The 21,320-nt window shown below is 48.7% G+C and overlaps 7 protein-coding genes across 7 annotated transcripts; 3 read left to right on the top strand and 4 right to left on the bottom strand.

Moving 5' to 3' along the window:
* Positions 1-232: 232 nt before the first annotated feature.
* Positions 233-3,060, bottom strand: FPOAC1_003176 (uncharacterized protein; the record flags this gene model as incomplete). Its single annotated transcript, XM_044847747.1, has 2 exons — positions 233-2,949; positions 3,003-3,060. The coding sequence occupies 2 exons, from the start codon at positions 3,058-3,060 to the stop codon at positions 233-235; spliced, it is 2,775 nt and encodes a 924-aa protein (XP_044713663.1).
* Positions 3,061-5,056: 1,996 nt separating this feature from the next.
* Positions 5,057-5,906, bottom strand: SNF7 (ESCRT-III subunit protein snf7; the record flags this gene model as incomplete). Its single annotated transcript, XM_044847746.1, has 4 exons — positions 5,057-5,139; positions 5,190-5,398; positions 5,467-5,671; positions 5,732-5,906. 4 exons carry the CDS (start codon positions 5,904-5,906, stop codon positions 5,057-5,059), a joined length of 672 nt encoding a protein of 223 aa, XP_044713662.1.
* Positions 5,907-6,966: 1,060 nt separating this feature from the next.
* On the bottom strand, positions 6,967-8,399 carry FPOAC1_003174 (uncharacterized protein; the record flags this gene model as incomplete). Its single annotated transcript, XM_044847745.1, has 5 exons — positions 6,967-7,115; positions 7,170-7,385; positions 7,444-7,491; positions 7,544-8,172; positions 8,227-8,399. The coding sequence occupies 5 exons, from the start codon at positions 8,397-8,399 to the stop codon at positions 6,967-6,969; spliced, it is 1,215 nt and encodes a 404-aa protein (XP_044713661.1).
* Positions 8,400-9,828: 1,429 nt separating this feature from the next.
* On the top strand, positions 9,829-10,908 carry FPOAC1_003173 (uncharacterized protein; the record flags this gene model as incomplete). Its single annotated transcript, XM_044847744.1, has 1 exon — positions 9,829-10,908. The coding sequence occupies one exon, from the start codon at positions 9,829-9,831 to the stop codon at positions 10,906-10,908; it is 1,080 nt and encodes a 359-aa protein (XP_044713660.1).
* A 4,144-nt stretch (positions 10,909-15,052) lies between these two features.
* On the top strand, positions 15,053-16,359 carry FPOAC1_003172 (uncharacterized protein; the record flags this gene model as incomplete). The annotated part of the gene is made up of 3 exons (XM_044847743.1): positions 15,053-15,110; positions 15,166-16,006; positions 16,062-16,359. 3 exons carry the CDS (start codon positions 15,053-15,055, stop codon positions 16,357-16,359), a joined length of 1,197 nt encoding a protein of 398 aa, XP_044713659.1.
* Positions 16,360-16,990: 631 nt separating this feature from the next.
* FPOAC1_003171 (uncharacterized protein) lies at positions 16,991-18,608 on the bottom strand (the record flags this gene model as incomplete). Its single annotated transcript, XM_044847742.1, has 4 exons — positions 16,991-17,086; positions 17,140-17,223; positions 17,278-17,951; positions 18,002-18,608. The coding sequence occupies 4 exons, from the start codon at positions 18,606-18,608 to the stop codon at positions 16,991-16,993; spliced, it is 1,461 nt and encodes a 486-aa protein (XP_044713658.1).
* A 724-nt stretch (positions 18,609-19,332) lies between these two features.
* DBP5 (RNA helicase required for poly(A+) mRNA export) lies at positions 19,333-20,956 on the top strand (the record flags this gene model as incomplete). Its single annotated transcript, XM_044847741.1, has 4 exons — positions 19,333-19,580; positions 19,632-20,117; positions 20,171-20,408; positions 20,459-20,956. The coding sequence occupies 4 exons, from the start codon at positions 19,333-19,335 to the stop codon at positions 20,954-20,956; spliced, it is 1,470 nt and encodes a 489-aa protein (XP_044713657.1).
* Between the last annotated feature and the right edge of the window lie 364 nt (positions 20,957-21,320).

Raw genomic sequence — 21,320 nt, 5'->3', positions numbered from 1 at the left:
TATAGGATAACCTAGTAAAATTAGAATGAACGTCTAAGGTAGTGTAGTGTATACAAGTATGTCTGCCCTAATAACCTGTGTGCAGTCTTGTTGCCTTTTTCTCCCAGTCTATGGCTAATGCTCATTATGTCTCCGAAATTTCAATACTATTATACAAGAGGGAATTTATTTTAGCTTCATAAGATAAAGAAAATGGTGAGTCATGTGTTGGTATATGCGAAAGATTCCTTTCTTACTGCACATTCAGAACTAGGTCGTCTCCTCGTCGCGTAGGCGTTAATGTTGGCTTCCAATGAGGTGACATAGGATAGCTTGGAGGTGTCTTGTTTTGGTCGTCACGATTCCACTTTGATTTACTGGCGGGATCTATGCCGATTGTCATATCAGCAGCGCGATCCGAACCGACACGCTTGGAAAGAAGTGAATCCTGGCTCCCAGAGTGTGCAAGTGGCGTGGTTGTTGGGTGAGGAGGACGGTAGTTTTGATACTGCGAAGGATGGATTTGGGTCTGTTGTGGTGCAGAATACGGTTGAAATGATTGGTAGCCTCCTTGTCTTTGGGGTTGGGGCTGTTGATTTTGTCGTGTTTGGAATGATTCGTACATATGAGGTTGTTGTAGGTAGATGTTTGAATGCGGTGGACGCTGGTATGGTTGCAGAGGTTGCTGTTGGGAAGATTGGTACGATTGAGGGTTTCGGTGTGTGGGATGCCACACGTTGTGCTGCCCCTGCTGCTGCTGATGTTGGTGACGTTGTTGGGGGTGGTGATGAGAGTGCAGGCGCTGGATAGGCTGCCAAGCTGCTTGTTGCTCACGGGGAGATGGTTGAAAAGAAGGGGGCCTTTGATAAGGTCGGTATGTTTGAGGTTGAGATCCTGAAGCAGAACGACGGTGTTGTGATTGTGGCTGTTGACGAGCTTGGAGAGGTTGAGGGTACGGCGGGTTGAAGTAAAAGGGAGAGGCCCGAATCTGGTCTGGGTTGACAGCGGGTAGCTCTGCGGTGGTATCCTCTGGCTCAGGAGATGGTTCAACGATACGCATTGTTGGAGAAGTTGTCTCGAGTCCTGTATTCGAGATAGTTTGAGTGTCCTGGGGACCCGGCTGCTGTCGTGCAGAGTTGTATGCAGAAGGGGGTTGCATCATACCCAAGGTTGGACTTGGCTGACCAGGAGGACTGTAGAATATCTGCCGCGAAGGAGGGGCCAATCTTGCATGGACATTATCACCCGGGTTGCCCATCTGGCTCGCCCGCCGAGGATCTCGGGGCGGTATCTGAGGCTGCTGTTGTTGCTGCTGCTGGCGAGCTCGCACAGATTGAGGAGACTCGGCAACGGGAGAGAGGCTGACTTGCTGCTCAAGTGTCACGGATGGGATGCTCGTAGAAGACTCGGTTGATGTAGTAATGGTTGTGGCACTACTACTATTGGAATCTTCACGTGGGCGAGCCAATGGCCTGGTAAGCGAGCGACGAGAAGAAGCACTGCGTGGCGGGTGAGATTGTGATGAGAAGAAGGGTGAAGAGTACTGTGAGCGCGGTCCGTACGGCTTGTTCTGGGCATTTGCAGGAACAATCTCTGCTGGAGGAGCAAGTGTTCGGGCACTGGCTTGTCCCATGTTGCCAAGAGCGCTGTTATCATCTTTTGATACTGGCTTTAGGGCGCCTCCCTGATATCCATTGGAATCCTGTGACCCTCGCGCTATCACAGAGGCACGTTTTGGATTACCAAGAATCCAGTTACCGTACTGATCAGCAACATAGTAGGTGGTAGCTGATAGAGGAGTCGTTGGTGGGGGTCTCCAGACCTGTGTATTGACATTGTTAGGAGACATTGACGTACGGTCCTCTTCGAACTCGGTTACGTTGCTTTCACGGTTGTTTGTTCCCAGAGCTCCTCCCGCAGGTATCTCAGCCGGAGGAATATGCAGCTTTGGTGGCATTGGTCGGGATCTAGGTGGTGAAGCAGCAACAGCGGCAGCAGTTAGTGCTGGCTGCGGAAGTTGAGGGCTCGCCCCTCGATCTGGTTGTCCATTCTCTTCCAATTCTGGCTTGATAGGAGGTAGGGGCTTTTCGCTAGTGGGTTCAGAAGATGTGTGCGGCAAGGTTGGCTTTGAAGGGAGTAATTTCGATAGTCTTCTGAGGGGAGAAGAATTCACCGTGTTTCGGTTCGAAGAAGGGGGCGATAACGCAACACCAATATTCTCTGGCCTGGAATTCGCTCTGTTGTACACAGGAGGTGGCGGTGCTTGAGTTCCAGGGTCCAAATCGGGACGAAGTTGGTGAACCATCCAAGAGTTGTGTCCGCCATTGTCAGATCGATCTGCTTTATAACCCCATGTATCCCTCATAGGAAGAAAGCCAGTCTTGATATGAGGATACTTTCTTCGCCGACAGTATCTTGCCAGAACAATAGCCCCCACTGCCACTCCAACAGCGGCAAGAACTCCTACTGATATACCAGCGATCTGCTCTGTGGAGAGATTGTCGGAATCGTCACTCTCATCGTCTTTGCTCGTACCGCCAGCGCCGCCCGATACCTCTGTGGTGGTCTCGGTCTCTGAAGTGATAGTGGAAGAAGACTTTGTGGTTTCGAAAGTTGTAGATCTGGTGAACGGCGGCTCGCTAATCGAAATAATATCCGTAGCAGAAGTAGTTTCGTCTAGTGAGTCGGTAGAGACATCTTCCTTGGTTGTCGATCGAATCTTTGTTCTCGTCGTTGGCCTTGGAATTACAGGAGGCGATGATGTATCAATCACCAAGGTTGTTGGTAGCGACTGTGTAGTACTCGAGGTCTCCAGGCTTAATGCAGTAGTCGATGTGATCACAGGAGGGAAAGTTACAACTCCTCTTCCTGAAGGATCCAAAACCAACGTTGCCGTGATTGTGAGATGTGTTGGGCGTGCTGCATTCGGTCTCCCATTACAGATAGCATACGCGCGCTCAACGACTCGTTCTGGGTTTGTGTAAGTGACTCTTGTAGAGTTCTAAGCGATAAAGAAGACATACCACTCGCTTCAACTGTCGAACAGAATCCAATGGATCGTTCAGCTGATATACATTGCATTGCACCTTCACCTAGAGTGAAACCCAATGCACCTCTTCGAGGACATAGACAGTCCAGTAGCGGTCTCCCTGTGCAGGTATCGAGGACATAGTTGATGTTCAAGAAAGAAGCGAAACACTCGGCAGCACAACTGGGGACGAAGCTGGAGAATTCGTTTTGAATATTAGTTGCCGCCAGTACGGTGGTAACACAAAATATCAACCATGAAGGCACGAAGGAAAATGGCCGGTTGGCCATTCTACAACGAAACATCTGAAGATTCAAAGATCAGTCCTGGGTCGGAACTACATACCTTGAATAAAGTACTCACCTATAAATAAGGGTATCTATTAAAGGAGATGACCAGCATCTCAACGAAGTGTATTCATGAGCAGTCGTGACGATAGAACAAAGAAAAGAAAAAGACCAAAGAGGTATTAGGCGTGAATTGGTACGAGCTATCACAGATGACAGAGGAAAAGAGAAAAGGGAAATGCGAAACACAGTCACATCGAACGGATAAGGTAGGGAACAAGGGGACATATGAAGACTGCATTCTCAGCAGCCGCCGTCTTTTTTTACTACAGCACGCCCGAGAGCTCATCATGGCCTAGACAAAGAGACAGTGAGACCAGCAAAGAAAGTCCAGCGCTTGCTAGCCAAGTTGGGACGCTGCAAGTCCTGCAAGATCAAGCCTTCTATTCAGCTCCGGGGCTCCTCAGATGTCGTGGAGCCGCCGGAGCGGGCCTCTTGAATCCTCTCTGCGTCATTAGGGAAAAGGCTGGATCCGAAAGAAGCTGCACGAGGAGCTATTTTTTGACTGGAAAGACATATCGGTCAATACGAAACTCGACCCCACGGCCATAATGTTTGTTGCGGCGGTTAGAGGTGGTGACATGACTGGTTGATGTTTCCCGAACCGCCGATAGACGCGGGAGGGTCCTTTTGGGTGTCAGCAACGGACAGCCAACCAGCCAACTGGAAACATGGTGACTGATCACGTGAGACTGTCTCTGTCCAATTACGGTCTGATTATAGCCTCGATCAAGGCCAGACCTACATACATACCCAGCACGTAGTATAAGCCATCTATTGCAGATCGACAACCTTTATTGATCAGGTTGACGTTAATGTTGATGGAGGATGTGATTACTCTACTCTCTATACAGTAATCCCGGTCTTGGCTAGTTTCGGAATCAGTTAGCCGGTCTTTCTGAACTTCTCTCATCGAATTCTTTTTGAAACGGTCACATACAGGTCGGCTGAAGAGAGACATATACCTACTTATCTAGCGTCACTTCGTGTTCAATATAGTTGTACATCTCGGTTCGTTGCGAGGAATCAAGACCAGGGTTGAGGCTGACCAAAGAATCCGCCCTTGTTTCAGTCGTTCAGCTTCTAAGTGATTTGACCCACCTCCTCTTGGTCCGCTTCAGGTCTTACTAACCAAAGCATTCAAGCATTACTATCATTTCCGATGCACATGTCCCATCCCTCACCATGCTAAAGACTTGCTTCTGGAACGGTCGGTGTAGCATTCATTGACTCTGTTTGAAATGGCCAATGGCCTATCTTTCCTTAAAGTACTCAAACATTTGTGTCTTTCCTTGAAACACTTTACTTTCAAACTTGACTGGATATATTCACACTGAAGATCTAAACTCTCCCTTAAAGCAGGCTTGTTAACCACGACATAGACAAAGCTCTCGATGCATACGTCTCGGTCGTATCATCATGAACAATGTCTTTTGTAAGTTCAACAGCAATGCCAAAGCCAAATTCCTAGGCAAAAGATGGAAATGGTTTCTTAAACGAAAAGGGTCAACAACAGCCGCAGACGCCGACGCCGACATAACACCCACAATAGAACAACAAATCCGTCAGGGCATGGGAAACTCAGAATACCACCGACCAGCCGTCTCTTGTCTGGGACAAAGACGCTACCGGTAGTGTAGTTTCACCCTTGGTTCCAACCAACTAAATGCTATGCAATCATCACGATCCTCTAGTGGTAGCCTCACATGGCCATCTCGGCCTGTAGTTTCCGAAGCTCAGCTTCCTCATCGTCCTCCTCCACAGCCTGCTTCTTGCTTGATACAGCTAAAACACGTTAGTCTCTCGAAGAATTACAACATGACCGGGATACATACGCTCTGCAGAAGCTGGCGTGGGCAGTTTATGCACGGCATCCGACACAGGGACGGTGCCTGTCTTGAGCATCTGCTCATCAAGCTGCTCCTGTTGTAGCTCATCCAGCTCGTTCTCCAACTCATCGTCATCGATGGCGTCGCCCATTGGGGTTTGGGTAATGGCGTTGACAATCTCGTCGCTCATGGCGTTTTGCTCTCGCAACTCGTCCCTGTAACGCGGTATTAGCAAGATTCACAGCTTCCAAAAGAAGTTTCAAGAAACAAAACGAGCACGTACATTATGGCGTCCACCTTATCCGCTGTAAGACCCTTGTGAATATGTTTCATTGCCGCGTTGGCGTCGCTCATGGCGGCCAGTGTCTCCTTGTTGATGTTGGCCGACTCGATGGCGTTGATCTGCTGCTCCAAAGTACCAATTTGCGAAACGGTTTGGTCGAGCGAGTGCTCATGTGTCTTCTTGCGCCTCAAGGCCGCCTTGGCCGCTATCATCTAGATCAGCATCTCTGCCCCGCATTCTCTTGCCCGTTGAGATAAACGCATACCATTCTTGTTTGTGCTCACGTTCTTGCGTGCGATACCATCCTGCTCATCTATCTGGTTCTGGAGATGTCTCTCGCGCTTCTGCAGCATATCAAGCTGCGCTCGCAGACCGAGGATCGCATTCTTGGGAGTATCCTTGCGCTTCTGGGCCGCGGCGCCACCGAACCAACCCCACATGTCTACGGTTGTTGATCGCTAAGGTTGACGAGGGAAAGGATTAAAGTAGATGAGGATGAGGAGCACCCGTCCTGTTCCTCTTGTAGAGTCGGTCTCGTCTGATGTTGTTGAAGCAGGAAAATAGCGTAGCGAGTCTCGACTCAGTGTCGGGTAGTGGGGTCAGGCTGAAAGAGGGTTACGGTTCACAGCGTCACCTATACAGTATCCAGGGCTTTTGGGTTTGATAAAAGGCGAGAGAGTTGAGGTACTCGGTATGCTTCGTTTAAAATCGTCGTCGCCAGTGTTGTCGTCCTAGGTAGTATTATGTTAAAAGGTAGCCTGCTGAACTCTTATCGTTGCCTGTGTGATGACGGCACGCTACCTTGTCCGCCATTTCTTCTTAATTGCATAATGCGGGGGGGTATCCACCATCTGTAAGAACGAGGACCTTCGCTCATGGTCATGGTGCACATGGGGGGTTCCATGTGACGCAATATTCACATGGCCAATCGCTGAAGCGGAGGGCCGGCTTCGTATCGAGTTATCGACGCAGCGCCCATGACATGAATTCATTTAGCATGAGGTTATTCGCAGATGAATGTATTGGAAGGACAATTATCAATTGCCCACTTTCCATAAGAAATTAATGCTTCAGCATACACAAATCACATCCTCAACTCCACCAGTTTCTTTAAAGGCAGTGTTCCCTCGCTCTTTATACACAAATTAAGCTCATGGCACCTTGTATCTTCAGGCGAGTGGGTAACCAGAACCCAGTGTTCAAATATTGCCGTAAAATCTGCATCGCTTTTTTTCCAACCCATCCCATTAAGTCCAATAGCGTAGTAATAGATCGTGACAGAATCAAGCGCAACGGGGTAACAGCATTGATGATATTTTTGTTGCGTACTATGCTCAAACTGAGAGCTGGCTTCAAAAGCACTTCCACGAATGTTGGAAGCGTCAACAGGCGTAACGTCATGGGTCTGCGTATATAGTTGAAATAGTCCCAAAAAGACAGGACAAGCTGAGGCTCTTCGTAACAGACCAGCTCAAAAACCAAGCTTCAAGCCTGCTGTCTTCATAGGTTTCCGCCCTTTTCTTGTGTATCGTAGTGCCAAACGATGTAGTTGGGAAGACCAATGACTTGGTAGCCGGCTCGTTTGGCCATTTTGGCAAAGCCTTCGGTCTCCGCCTGGTTCTCAAAAGCGTAAGGTGGAAAGTTGATGCCTGTAAATAATGTCAGTTGCGAGCTCATGGCCCATGTCATTTCCAATCACACACCTGATCGATGCACGTCTGCCTTGACGAGGATGTTGACGCCGCCAATACCATCAAGCTGAAGCTCAACATCCTTGTTTTCACGCCAGTCGCCCATTCTGCACATATATTCACGTCCTGTATCAAACTCCTTGTAGCCCTCCACAATGATTGTGTCTTTCGGCAGGCTGTTGGCGAGTTTTCGTCCCTTGTCTGACTCGATCCACGAGTTGTAGTCAACTGCAACCTAGTATTAGCAACCTTTTCAATAATGCTGCCAGCAAATCGATTCACTTACATCGACCCTCAATGTCAACGCCCTTCTCGAATCTATGAAACCAAATGTCTTGAAGATGTCAGCACCATTTTTTTCGGAGACTTGGCTTCGTTCTACTTACTGGGTACAAGAATGTCTCGGTCATGAGCAATGAAGTCTTCCAAGATACGTCTGGGCGCCTCTTCGATATCAACATCACGCCAGTACACCCACGAATGCTCCGGCTTCAAGGCTGTGGCCAACAAGTAGTTTCTCGCTTTAGCCATAGCTTTGCGACGCGGCGCTTGCACCTCGAACCCATGTCTCTGTTCCGCGTTTTGGCTAAGGTGGAAATGAAAGTTCTTTTCAATAATAGTGATGCTGTTGAATGGAACCTCATCCTTTCGTTTTTGCAGATGATCCAACTCGGAAGCAAGTACGGCAAGTGTATCATCTCTCGAATCAGATACCAAGAAGGCAAGATCAATCAGGCGGTGCGGGTATGTGAGCTCGGCGATGAGCTTAAAGTAGTTCTTCAGAAAGGGAGCAGCGTCCTTCAGAGGCGTAAGGATCAGTATCCGTTCGTTTCTAACAACAGCCTTGGGGGTAGAGGTAATCGGGTTCAGATCGATATGCTGAATCGAGGGGGAGTCGACTTTAAGAGGCTTGTGGTGGTTGAAGAGGACGGGCGTTTGCATGTGCGCATTCCATAGAGCATGTTCGTTCGGTGTCATTTCCATGGGTGACTTATTCGGGCCCCAGCATCGAACGCTGTATGTTTGTCAGCCAATGTATCTTCTGGAGTCTAGCTATGAAGGTAAGTACTTCTGTGGCCCAGGAGGCGTTGCTCGAAGACTACGGTATAATAGCATCACAATGCCAGTTAAACCCAGAATGAGGAGCAATCGAGATCGTGTCAAGGTGCTGCGCAATGCCCTACTCTGGGGCATGTGTGCCTTTGCAGCCTTCCAGCTAATTCCGCCGTTGGAAGAAAGCATGGCAAATTCGTCGAGTGGCCGTCCTGACCACTATATCGTCCAGATCGAAATGTTCGTCGCAAGTTCAATACCGGAGCCGTGGTTACAGCTCTTCACACGTTGGTGGCAGAAGCCAGATGGTGCAAAGGTTTCGGCAAGTTTAATTTCGCCAATTGCACTATAAGCTTTCGATCCTGTGCAGCATAGAGCTCCGAGGTACAAATCGGATCGGCCCTTGTTTTGTCGAGGGCAGACAAGACCCTGATATGCTTCGTACAGGGGTTGTTGCTGGCTGTTTGGGAGTTGTTGGTGTCTGCGCAAGGGGTCTAGCGTATCCAAAGTAGTCGATGAAGAATCGCAAACATTCGCATTGATCTAGCGTCGATAGTATGATTGGAAACGAGTGTGTGGCGGTTCGCGATAAACAATGTATGCAGGTGAACTGATGCAGGGTGTGAATGAGCCCGGTCAGGTAAATAATTGATATGGGTATCCCTCGAAGTCTAATGTGAAATCGATAGTGGTCAGGTAAATAAAACAAACCAGTTGATGACATTATCCATGTTGCGACAGCTCAGCACCATGGAAGCACTTTGACTCTCGTTAGCTCAACGGGGTGGGTATGTCGCACTGGAACAGGGTTCATTCTCTAGGTAGAGCATTCTAGGGCTCATTGAGCCATACTCCAGTGGACATCATATGGACTGCCCACTTCCCGGATGGTGTACCTATGCACTTACCCGGTAGCATGAGATGTTCATTGACTGGCACTTTAGGAGTGTTCTATCAGACATATAGTCGTTGAAGTTGTGATATGACTTCTTAAGGCAGCTTCTTTGACTTTCAGCTTATATCACGGATTCATCTACTATGATATGCTCATCGTGAGCCCATTGGTATTAAATTCCGATTTGGAACATATTGTGCAACGGTCGCAGATTGCGAGTAAGTCCTATTAACGTGAATGGAGATATCGATAACACATAAAAATGATGAGTCGACAAGTTATTGTGTATTTACGCGGAAAGCTATATACATGTTGTTATCTGTGCCCTATTGAACACTGTACGATTGTTTGTTTACCTACGAATGAAACATCAGCGGGCATGGTTGATAGGATTTTAGTTAGACCGCTGACGTATTGTGCAACAGAAGCGCTTACAAGATCGTCCAATGACATTGGCAGGGCGCACTTGCCACAGAAGGCATGCTTCTTCTAACAACAACGTGAAGCAGAAAGAGACGATCTCATTCACCTCCAAGAGTACTCGGCAAATTTCACAAAGCAAACAAACCAAACCGTGTTGAGGATATCTAGCAGATAAAATTATCAACTGGATACCTCATGCACGCTGCACTTCTACGGCATCATCGATCTCTGTTCATACAATCTTTCACATCACCGTCACAAGCACTCAGGACCAAGACAACGCCAATTTTAGCACACATAATGGCCGTAACAAGGAGCTCTTCACGTATCAGCACCACATCTGAGACCAAGGCTGAACCAGTGGCCAAGGCAAGATCGAATAATAATACTCGGAAACGCAAAGTTACCCAGGACGAGACCCAGCCACCTTCAACTCCCCCAAGAAAGCGTGCACAAGGCAAGCCTGCAACTCCAGCAGCTCCGCCACCAGTAACACCGACGCCAGCTGCTGCAAGGGCTTTTGCCGAGACCACAAGTTCGAGCAAGAAACCTCGTAGTGCGGCCATTACACGACTTGCAAACCCCAAGCTGACAAATGCGACGCTCCTCTCGCCAGAGACGTCAAGACTGGTCGCCTCGCGAGATCTCGAATCTGTCTCGCCCAGCAAGGCACCTCAGGTCAAAACGACCACCGATAATCTGCTGAAAGAGGCATGTGATTATCTGATCAAAGTTGATGCTCGCATGAAACCCCTTATTGAGAATCACCACTGCAGAGCGTTTTCGCCAGAGGGACTAGCAGAGAAGATTGACCCATTCGAGAGTCTGTCGAGTTCAATTATTGGACAGCAAGTATCAGGGGCGGCAGCAAAGTCAATAAAGGGAAAGTTCCTCACGTTGTTTGAGCTCCAGCCAGGTTCACGATTCCCGCATCCGTCTCAAGTGGCTGCCAAATCTATCGAGGAGCTTCGAACGGCAGGACTATCGCAACGCAAAGCCGAGTATATCAAAGGGCTCGCAGAGAAGTTTGGCAGTGGAGAACTGAGCGCCCAGATGCTTCATGATGCCTCAGACGAGGAAGTCATGGAAAAGTTAATCGCGGTAAGGGGTCTCGGAAAATGGTCCGTCGAAATGTTTGCGTGCTTCGCCCTCAAAAGGATGGACGTCTTTTCACTCGGCGATCTGGGCGTTCAGAGAGGAATGGCTGCATTTGTTGGGCGTGATGTTGCTAAGCTCAAGGCCAAAGGCGGCGGCAAATGGAAGTACATGTCAGAACAAGATATGATCGAACTTTCGAACAAGTTCTCGCCATATCGAAGTCTGTTCATGTGGTACATGTGGCGAGTTGAGGAGACAGACATGTGCATAATGGAGCAATAAGGTTCCGTTGCCTGGTCGGCGTATATGTTTATTATCATGCTATTCACATGGTGTTGATCGGACATGCGCGCCCACAAGCACTGCAACAATAAGTGGTGATGTCATGATACAGGCCCCATCCGATATTCATAAGTTGCTACTCTCAACGACTGGTCCAGACCCGGGGAAAAGAACCCGATACATTCGACGATGGATAATATTTTCTTCGTTCAAACGCATGGACTCGGTTGATTGTTGTCTCCTAGTCTCCCTATACGTTAGCTTCCCCCTACAAAAGTGCATGGTCGTTTTGGTATCAACGTATCAACAGCAAACAGTCATCACTCATTGGCTTAATTCGAGGCAAGACCTGATTCGTTATCGGCGATCGGCTCCAGGGGAGGCCTTCTTTTGTGGACTGGCTAGACTGGCTCTTCCAACGGCGTGAAGACGGTTGCGCCACGAATCGGACCAAGGACGCCCTTGCCGGCCTGCAGCGGGCCTCGATGCATCTCCAACGTAAAGGTTGTGAGAGACAAAGAAACCAAAAAAAAAAGATGGGTTTTGTCACAGATCAGACGCATGAATATGTGTTCAGGGTTGGCTCTAGTTCATCCATCAAGCCAGTTTAATGGCTCAACCCAGAAGTCAAAATACGTCTAGCCTCCGGAAAGAAAACCTTGATCAACCTTTTACGATCACTTTGTAAATCGCGAATTCATTGTAAGTTGCTTGGCTACCTTGGCATATGGATGCGGGATGTGGGAACGGGCTTGGTCAATTGTCATGACTGGTTAGGAGCAAAAGATAGAAAGAAATCATCCTTGTTACCCACATCCCACACAAAGCCGCAGTCTTGGCTGCGTGTGGAGAGTTGTGAGTGCAACGCGTCGAGGGAGGGCGGACGTCGTCGGATTTACACGCCATAATGGAATGGAGGCGCAGACTGGAGGCTCTTGGTACAGTCGTTGGCAGACTGGACAGCGGGAAGATCTAAACGAACAGCCAACGGGAGCAAAGCCACGCATCTAGCGCTGTCTGTTATCAGAGTATGGAGTACTGTACAGAGTACAACGTACGGTTACAACAGGTTGATGATTTTTCTTTCCAGATAGTCTTGCGAGAGACATTCTTAGGGGTTGATATGAGACGACGAACCCTGGAAAATCATTGTCTAGGATAGAAAGTGCTTGAATACAAGGGAAGATTTGCTTTGTTCTGGTTTTAATTACTTGGATGATTATAATCATCATGATCATCAATGGAAGCAAGGCTATTAACTGAGGGTGAAACCAAATGATAACAAGCTCTCGGAGCCTCGCGACAAAACAAATCAGGGGCGGATTTGGGCTAGAGGGTGGTGCGAGAATAAAAGTGCTTTTTTACCTAAAATCGCAATACTGGATCTATCCGTGGCATGCCCCGGCGATTATGTGCCTCTTACCCACAGCCACATACATAGGAGTGGCCAGGATTATCATCTGAGACTCATCTTGAATCCTCAAAGCACGTGGGTTCGGTGTAGTCAGTCAGGGAAGGAATATGTTTCTTTCAAGAATCCTGGATATAGGAGAGCCAGCGAGGGAAATGAAAGCCAACATACTATCAATCATGTGAGATTGGACCAAGACGTGGAATGGGAGCTGGAAGAAAGGGAGAAGAAGCTTTGGGCTTCCTTGATTCGTATCCCTGGGGCTTTTCGGGAGCCCTGTTGCCGACCTTGCGACATCCATATTTCGTATCGTATTGGCAATATCAAATTTCAGTGTCGTTTATGCTTAGCGTTGTCAATTCCCCATGAAGATCAGGCAGATCGATCAATGAATTATTATTAATGAATCACTAAAATATTTACTTTCCGGATATACCGACCTTTGTTGGCAATGCTGAGGTTGGACAGCATTTCGTGTCAGTACTGTAACTGTATGCCGTGCACCTCGCTCGGTCTTGACAGATCCGCCGTGTAACAGTTGCCACAAACAGGTAACATGATGATGAATCCAGGCTGAGCTCTTGTCTTGTAGTGTTGATGACGTTTCGGTTGAAGAAGGGGAATTGAAGCTTGAGAATCTAGGTCCAGGCTTGATCGCAAGCGGATACGGGCGAAACATGAGAGAGGCAAATGGAACAGGACGAGTTTGAGCGGCCGGGAATGCGGTGAATTGTCTCCGTCTGTTAGTAGATACTTGAGATCATGGTTGGTAGTGAAGTGACCGGACAGCAAAGGCAGAAGTCTTGGAAGTTTCTCGCTATCGTGGCTCGATTTACCTTCTGGGGGTATGGGGTTGGAACCCCCTGCTAGTAGATGCGTAAAGCGGATACATGAGGCAGCATCCATAGCTGAGAATGGGGTGCAAATCTCGCCTGCATGCGATGTGCTGGAATCAGAAGCCCAAACGTGCCAGTTCCTAAATTAGGGGACGGGATAGCCTGGGAATATTTCTTAGAGAAGGTCTATATCGACGAGAGAAGCTTTAAAATCCACACGCTCAAGTCGACGTATCCCGTAAAGGAAGGTTCGGAATTAGAGGTGTATTCAAGAGTAAAGGCAACGTTTGCTTGCTATGTACTTACTACCGACGATACGGGTGCTCTGGCCACCAGAGATGCGGTACCTGATAGACCCCGCTAATGCAGCTGTAACGCCCGTAGTTAAAGTCAAGGAGGGCACCCGCCGCCATTCCTGTATTGGACTGGCTTTTAATTGTTTTGGTCTGAATTGAATGAAGCAAGTGTTGTCATTGTTGTTGTATCTCGACACGCTGACGCGGCCATTAAGCATAAGATTTTATCTTGTCCAATGGGTGTATATCAAACAAACCTTGGCTCCAGCAGAAAAGTATCAATCTTGTGCTTTAACCCCCTCTTCATGTACTGTTGTACATGTCCCTGAATGAGCGGCAGCAGGGAAGATCCAAACTCAATGGATCTACTAGTAGTCGGTAATCACTCAATAGTATGGTCAATGGGATGGAAAATGAAATTGGTGATGTTTATTACTGTCTCTCAACCATTTAGCAGGAGATTAGTGCATGCCGCCCAAAATTGTGGGATATTTATATTTCTCACACCAGGCTCATGGGCCGCTACACCCGTTCGCAACTTGGACCTCGCCCTGGCATCTTCCTGGGCCGGTACTGGTTCCTTTTCGGTCGTCTTGTCTGAGAGCCCCTGGATGATGGAGCCGAAACTGACCTGTTGGTGCCCTGTTTTTGTCACTTTGCCATTTGCCATCCAATTCGAACCCACCCAGCTACCCTAGCTTGTGCCGTAGTACATAGTAGGTAGCCAACCACCCCTTGTAAGTAGGCGACGCCGAATTCCCACCGTGCACTCATCTCGGTCGACTGGCCTGACCATACTTTCATCTCCTCCCTCCCCGTCTTCTTCCTCCTCTTTTTCTTCCCCTTCGTCGAACTCTTACTTCCTCTCATTGTTGGTAATATTCTCGTCCTTTTTTCTCTTCACGCCACTCGTTTCCTGTCAGGCTTCATTGTGACTTTCAGTCCATACGCCAGACTTTTTACACCTAATTCCAGGAATATCAATCTATACTATTCCCTGTTGCATATCTCGATCGTTCGCCGAGAAACCATCAAGGATTTTTCTTAAACAAACACCATCCACAAAATCACAGGATCCTTTCCAATTACAAACTAGGTACGTACGCATCGGATCTTCAGAATCCCTCGGTCGACTGGCCTGCTCCAGCTGCGCGCCGAGACGCGAATTTTACTTGGCTTGTGCTTCTATACTTGATTGGTTTCAACCGATCCGTCCCGTCTCGCCTTCCATCCTGCCTTCTGTTTTCTTTCACTCATCCTTCCTTCACTTGCCTTAGACAACCTCAACAACCTTCCTTCTCCATATTCTCCAGCGTCTTGGGTCATTTCAATCTTTTGAACTTGACTTCTACGCTTCTTCCTTCCTTCTTCACCCTTCTCACATCCTAATAGGTTAGTAACCTTCAAACACTCCTTTCCTCAAAAAGGGGTATCTCAACAACATCTTCACAATCCTGCCTTGCAATCTCTCCCACAGCAGTATCGGCATCACATCTTGCGAAGCGATTCTACTTTTTTGGGTCACGGCATTCATATAAACAACCGCTACTTCGCTCGATCGCTCAAAGTCAACGATATCTAATTTGTTTATTCAGGTCATAATGCATTCCGTTAAGGTTCTTTCCGCCATTGCGGCACTCGGTGTCTCTGCAGTCTCCGGTACGTTATTTCACAGATACGCTGCCATGTTGCATGACTGACAATTCTCCTTCAGCCGCTACCTGCACCAGCGACATCAAGGTTACCGAGCCCACCCCCTCCATCGACTGCACAGTTGTCAAGGGAGACATCATCATCGATAAGAAGGTCGCCGGTGCTGTTGTTATCAATGGCCCCGAGCAGATCGAGGGTAACTTCGTTGCCAAGAACGGTGGCGACATCGTCTCTATCTCCAGTACCTCCATTGAGTCTATCGACGGCAACTTCCAGCTTGAGAACCTCGAGGCTCTCAGCAACCTCGAATTCTCCTCTCTCAAGAGCCTGAGCGGCCTTAGCTTCATCAAGCTTCCTCGTCTCGGAGAGCTGAACTTTGGTACCGAAGGTGTCACTAAGATCAAGACCATTCGAATTACCGATACCTTCATCAGCGATCTGAGCGGTCTTAGCGTTGCCACCGTCGAGAGCTTCCAGATCGACAACAACCGAAAGATGAACGCTTTCCGATCTGACCTCGTCAACATCACCTCCGAGCTCAAGATCTTCGACAACGGCAACGATGCTATGGAGATTATCATGGACAAGCTTGAGTTGGCTGCTGAGATCCAGATCTCTAGCGCCAAGAACTTTTCCGTTCCCCTCCTCAAGGAGGTCACCAAGAGCTTGAAGCTGAGCGCTAACCCTTCGCTCGAGTTCTTCAGCGCCCCCAACTTGACCGTCATCGAGGAGACCCTCTCTCTCATTGACATGAAGAAGCTCACCAACGTCTCTTTCCCCCTGCTCGAGGAGATTGGTGGTGGTTTCACCATTCAGAACAACACCAAGCTTATGGCCATTGACGACTTCCCCAAGCTGGAGAAGGTTACCGGTGGTGTTGCCCTCCGTGGTAGCTTCGAAAAGTGAGTACAAAATCTGTCTATCCTCTGGTCCTCTTTCTAATCAATATTCTCACAGGGTCAAACTCCCCAAGCTCGACCAAGTCAGCGGCAGTGTCGTCGTTTCATCAACCACCGATATCGAGGAGTTCTGCAAATACTTTGACGACCTGAAGAGCGATGGCAAGATTGACGGCAAGGAGAGCTGCACTTTCAACAACAAGAAGGCCAACGAGGGTGAGGACGGTGGTGAGGAGAGCGATGGCTCTGGTTCTTCCCAAAGCAATGAGGACGACGACAGCGCCGCCGGCAGCGTCAGCATCAACATGGCTGTCCTTGCTCTTGCTGGTGTCGCTGCCCTCGCTCAGATCTTCTAAACATAGATGAGGCAAGACTACTAGCTTTTCTCTTTAAAGGCGTCATACCCTGTCGTCATCATGTTTCCTGACTTTTCTTTACGACATCTTGTGCTTGGTCATTCTTCATGGGGCACAAATTGCTTTTCATGGGGGCGGTAACTGCGTGTAAAGGATAACCCGTTAGAGCTTAATAATCGATTGTATTTGGACTTTTTACTGTTTCTGAAACTGTGCCTGTCTCTCTTTCAAGTGTTGACTAACTAAACTAATTCTCTAAAACCTGTGTCATCTCTATTAATTTTGATTATTGTTACTCGCGAAGCGCAAGGTCTGTCCAATCTTTATCCGGCCGTGGTTCATAACTCTCAGTCAGCTTCAAAATGTGAGGATTAAATTCATTGTACACAGACCCTGGGTGACAAGAGTATTTTTATTCGTGGTAAAAGTTCGAAGTTGTCATGAGCCTATCTATCTGAAGCACTTTTCTGATGTGCACGAAAGCTCAAGTTTGATTGGAATCCTACGACGCGGCAACTCAGGAAATTAATCCCCAATCTATACTTGTAACACGCCCAGTTATTTTCGACTTCATTACTGACCATCCTTGTAATGAAGGTGCTGGTATCTATCTCTTTTGGCCCTGAAATGTCTAGTTGTATTTTCCTTGTTCAAATTTCTCTGTATCATAAAATTCTGGCAAGATCGTATTGCCATTGAAAACACGACCGTCTAATTCGTTTACAGCCTGCAAGATGTGATTAGTTGATCAAACATCAGTAAGAGTCCTGAAATACTCACCCTGAGTGCGGAAACCTGGTTTGTGAACTTGATAAAGACCTTGCGGCTCTCTTGGTCGATGTACAATCTTTCTACGCGTCCGTACTGCATCACTGTTAGTTCAAAGCAGAGCGTGTACCGAAAAACACTCCAACATACCTTCTCTCCACACTCTTCTCCTATTTCTTGTCCTAGACCTCCTGCGATCTCTTCCTGTAGATTGGGCATGTTCTCCAGCATGTTCTTAAGTACTATCACATCACTCATAGTACCAAACTTGCCCGTGCTCTCATTCTTGCGCTTTCCTCCCATAATTTTGCCCTTGCTGCCTGGTTCAGCCCAACCCCCGCCATCGGCATCAGCCTTCTTCCTTCGTTTCTCAACCTGCACATGGAGAGGATTGATAATCCCCGACTCATCAGCGCCCAAGCCACTACCTTTTGTCCATCCGTACTTGCTCATTAGTCGTTGAGCGAAACCGGACTGTCCTGGGCGGCTAGACCGAGGTTGGGAATCGTCGTCATCATGTTGTGAAGGGGAACCAGCACCGAGAGCCGGAGGTGGAGAATACCCATCATCTTCTGCACCACCTCCTGTCACATCCTTTTCATCTTGAGTTTGAGTATATCTCACAGGAGCGCGTGATATCGTAGCTGAGTTAGAGGTTTGAGGCGGCGACGGTGGTGGAGCTGGTCGGTTATGGGAAAGAGCTTGACGGCGAGCAAAGGCATCATCGCCAGTCGCATCGTCTGGCGGAGGTGCTGGGACTGTTGCCGGAGGTGACTGAGGCGGTGGAGGCACAAAGGAATAAGAGGGGGGTGGAGCAAATTGATCTGGAGCCAAGTCAGGAGTAGAACACATAAGTGGCGGTGGTTAAACTTACTTGAAGGTACAGGTCGAGGGTTCTCTTCCTCATCCTCATCCGAAAGGTCGCTTTCAACGCGTTTTCGTCGATGCCTATAGAGCAAAGCCTTCCAATCTCTGACCTCTTGGACCTTCTCATCACTGTGTAGATACTCTTCCACGTTGGTTGGCCTTGCAGGGTCATATATGTCGTCCCAGTTGGTTTCTATATCTTCATCCTGCCTCTTTTTCTTCTTCTTACGGCCGCCTCTTTGGCGTTTCTCGCCCATGCCGTACATCCACTCATCTTCCTCAGTAGCAGCCCAGTCGGCAAGCGTGGTCTTTGCTTGTGCAGGAGCTGGAGGCGCGACAGTAGGAGCTTGCTTGGGAGCAGCGGCTTTGGGAAATGTTGGCTTTGGTTTTGTCTGTTTCACTTGTGGGCGGCGTATAGGTTGAAAGCGAAGAGCGGGATCAATGGCCTTCTTGACAGTGGTTTCTGCTGGAGTATTGTCCGTCTGGTTATAAAGAACAGGCGCCGAAGAGATTGTGGCCGAATTTGAAGATTTATCGTTGGGATCGAGGAGGTTTTCGTAGAGTGAGAGCCCTCCATGGGGAGGTGGCGGCGGAGGCGGAGGATTCGCTGCCATTACTGTTGATCAAGGTGATTGTTGAAATAGTGTGCAGAGGTGGATAAAGTTCTTCAATTGCGCTTTGTTGTTTTGTATCCCCAGCTTAAGAGCACATGCTGTAGGCTGGCAGTCTTCGTTCAATGTCGGGGGGTTAAAGCTCAGAGTGAGTATGTTATTCAATGTTGAAGTATTTCAAGACTGAGAACTTGAAGGGAAGTGAGCTTGCGACAGAGCAAATGCGCCGGGTAAATAGCGGGTGCCAAAGGTACCTGCAGTGCGGGCATGTATCGGACGCCCAGCACGTGTAGTGACTCCCTAAGTTTAGGGAAGCTGACACTGGCAGGCACCTGCCTACCTTCCATTCCAGCTGGACCTGTGACTGCCCCTCCATAGAATGATTCAGGCAGACCCCGCCAAAACTTTGAGGAAGCGCCCATCAACTCAACTTTACTGAGAAGGTACTGATTTATGCCTGTTAAACTTTTACTTTTACTTCCCGTCTTTAAGATCTTTCCAACTCTTCATTTCTATCTGCAATATTCTTGCAACTGTCATTGCATCATATAGTAAAGCCACTGCAGCTTCACCAAGCAGCCAGCCTTTGTTTGTTTCTTAGCGCCGGGAACAGAAGCACTCTAAATTTGGACTTCAAGGTGAAAATCGTCACCGTTAACCACCGCCTCCCCCACCATACCGTCCTTTCTTCTTTATCATTCTCCCACAACACCACAAATTGCCCACCATGGCTGATCTTGCGAGCCGCATTACGAAACCCGACGAGGTCGCCGCCGACACTCCCGCCGCCGACACCCCCGCCGAAAACGCCCCCGCTGCTTCTGGTGAACTTGGCCAGGCCGACGGCAACATCGAAGACTTGGGTGGCTCCGGCCTTCAGGAACCTGAATGGGATGTCGAAGTCTCCCTCAGCGAACTCCAGAACAATGAAGCTACACCATTCCATTCTGCCACTACCTGGCAAGACCTGGGCCTGTAAGTGTACGCCTGCGCTCTGTTCGAACCGCACTTACAATCATATTTCAGTCGTGATGACCTTCTGAAGGGTCTCCTCTCTCTCAACTTCTTGAAGCCCTCCAAGGTCCAGGGCAAGTCCCTCCCCCTGATGCTCAGCGATCCTCCACGAAACATGCTGGCACAGTCGCAGTCTGGTACAGGCAAAACCGCTGCCTTTGTCACCGCGATATTGTCGCGTGTCGACTTCAGCAAGCCCGATCAGCCCCAAGCACTGGCTCTTGCGCCCAGTCGAGAGCTTGCCCGACAGATTGAAGGAGTCATCAACGCCATTGGACGTTTCGTTGAGAACAAGAAAGTTGCTGCTGCAATCCCAGGCGTTCTGCCCCGCGGAGAACCCGTCAGAGCTAGTGTCATTGTCGGTACTCCAGGTACAGTGATGGACATCATCCGACGCCGACAGTTGGACATCTCTCAGCTCCGTGTTCTTGTTCTGGACGAGGCCGACAACATGCTCGACCAGCAGGGTCTAGGTGACCAGTGCCTGAAGGTCAAGAAGTAAGGAATTGCAGAAATGAACCTGGCCAACAAGATACTAATGAACTTGACAGCATGCTCCCTAAGGATATTCAAGTGCTTCTTTTCTCCGCCACTTTCCCCGAGAACGTCATGAAGTATGCCGGCAAGTTTGCGCCCAACGCACACAGTCTCAAGCTACAGCGCAGTGAGCTTACTGTCAAGGGCATTTCTCAAATGTTCATTGACTGCCCTGACGACAACATGAAGTATGACATTCTTTGCAAGCTTTACGGTTTGATGACGATCGGCCAGTCCGTCATTTTTGTCAAGGTACGTATCAGTTCCGATCGTCGAGCTGCAGAATGCTAATTTGATCATAGACCAGAGAAAGCGCCAACGAGATCGAGAGACGAATGGTTGCAGATGGCCACAAGGTCTCTGCCCTTCACGCCGCTTTTGATGGAGCTGAGCGAGATAACCTCCTGACCAAGTTCCGTCAAGGCGAGAACAAGGTTCTCATTACCACCAACGTCCTGGCCCGTGGTATCGATGTTTCCAGTGTATCCATGGTCATCAACTATGATATTCCCATGAAGGGACGAGGCGACACCGAACCTGATGCCGAGACCTACCTTCACCGTATCGGCCGAACTGGCCGATTTGGCCGTGTCGGTGTCAGCATCAGCTTCGTTTACGATAAGAAAAGTTTCGATGCATTGAGCAAGATTGCCGAAATGTACGGTATTGACTTGGTCAAACTAGACACTGAGGACTGGGATGAGGCCGAGGAGCGCGTGAAGGAGGTCATCAAGAAGAACAGAGCTCAAGCTTCGTACGCCCCCAGTGCGACTGAGCCCAAGCCTGCCGCGAGTGCTTAGTATGCGCCTGCGACAAATGGATTTCATAATGGCTTCGTACCGCACTTTAATGGCACGGCCTTTGGCAACATGGATCACAACGGGACGACCTCTAACGCCATGACCTATTAAGGCCACATAGACCGAGTTGAACCGATTTACTGCTGGATGCAGTGGAGGCTACTATGTTGTTGTTGTTATTAGAATAGCCAACTCTTATTCGTTGGGCTGACGCAGCGTTGAGATGAAGTAGGATGGCGGACTGAATTTAACCACCGTCTCTGCCTGTAGTATTGCAGGCTGTTAGATACCAAAGACAGAAAAAAGTTCCCATTATCTAAACTTTTAGTTGCTGTTCCCCTTTTGTTATGCGATGACGTGTTAC

This window comes from Fusarium poae, chromosome 1 (assembly GCF_019609905.1).
Source record: "Fusarium poae strain DAOMC 252244 chromosome 1, whole genome shotgun sequence".
Classification (NCBI taxonomy): domain Eukaryota; kingdom Fungi; phylum Ascomycota; class Sordariomycetes; order Hypocreales; family Nectriaceae; genus Fusarium; species Fusarium poae.
Note: the sequence above shows the minus strand (reverse complement) of the source record. Positions and strands in the feature narration are given on the sequence as shown.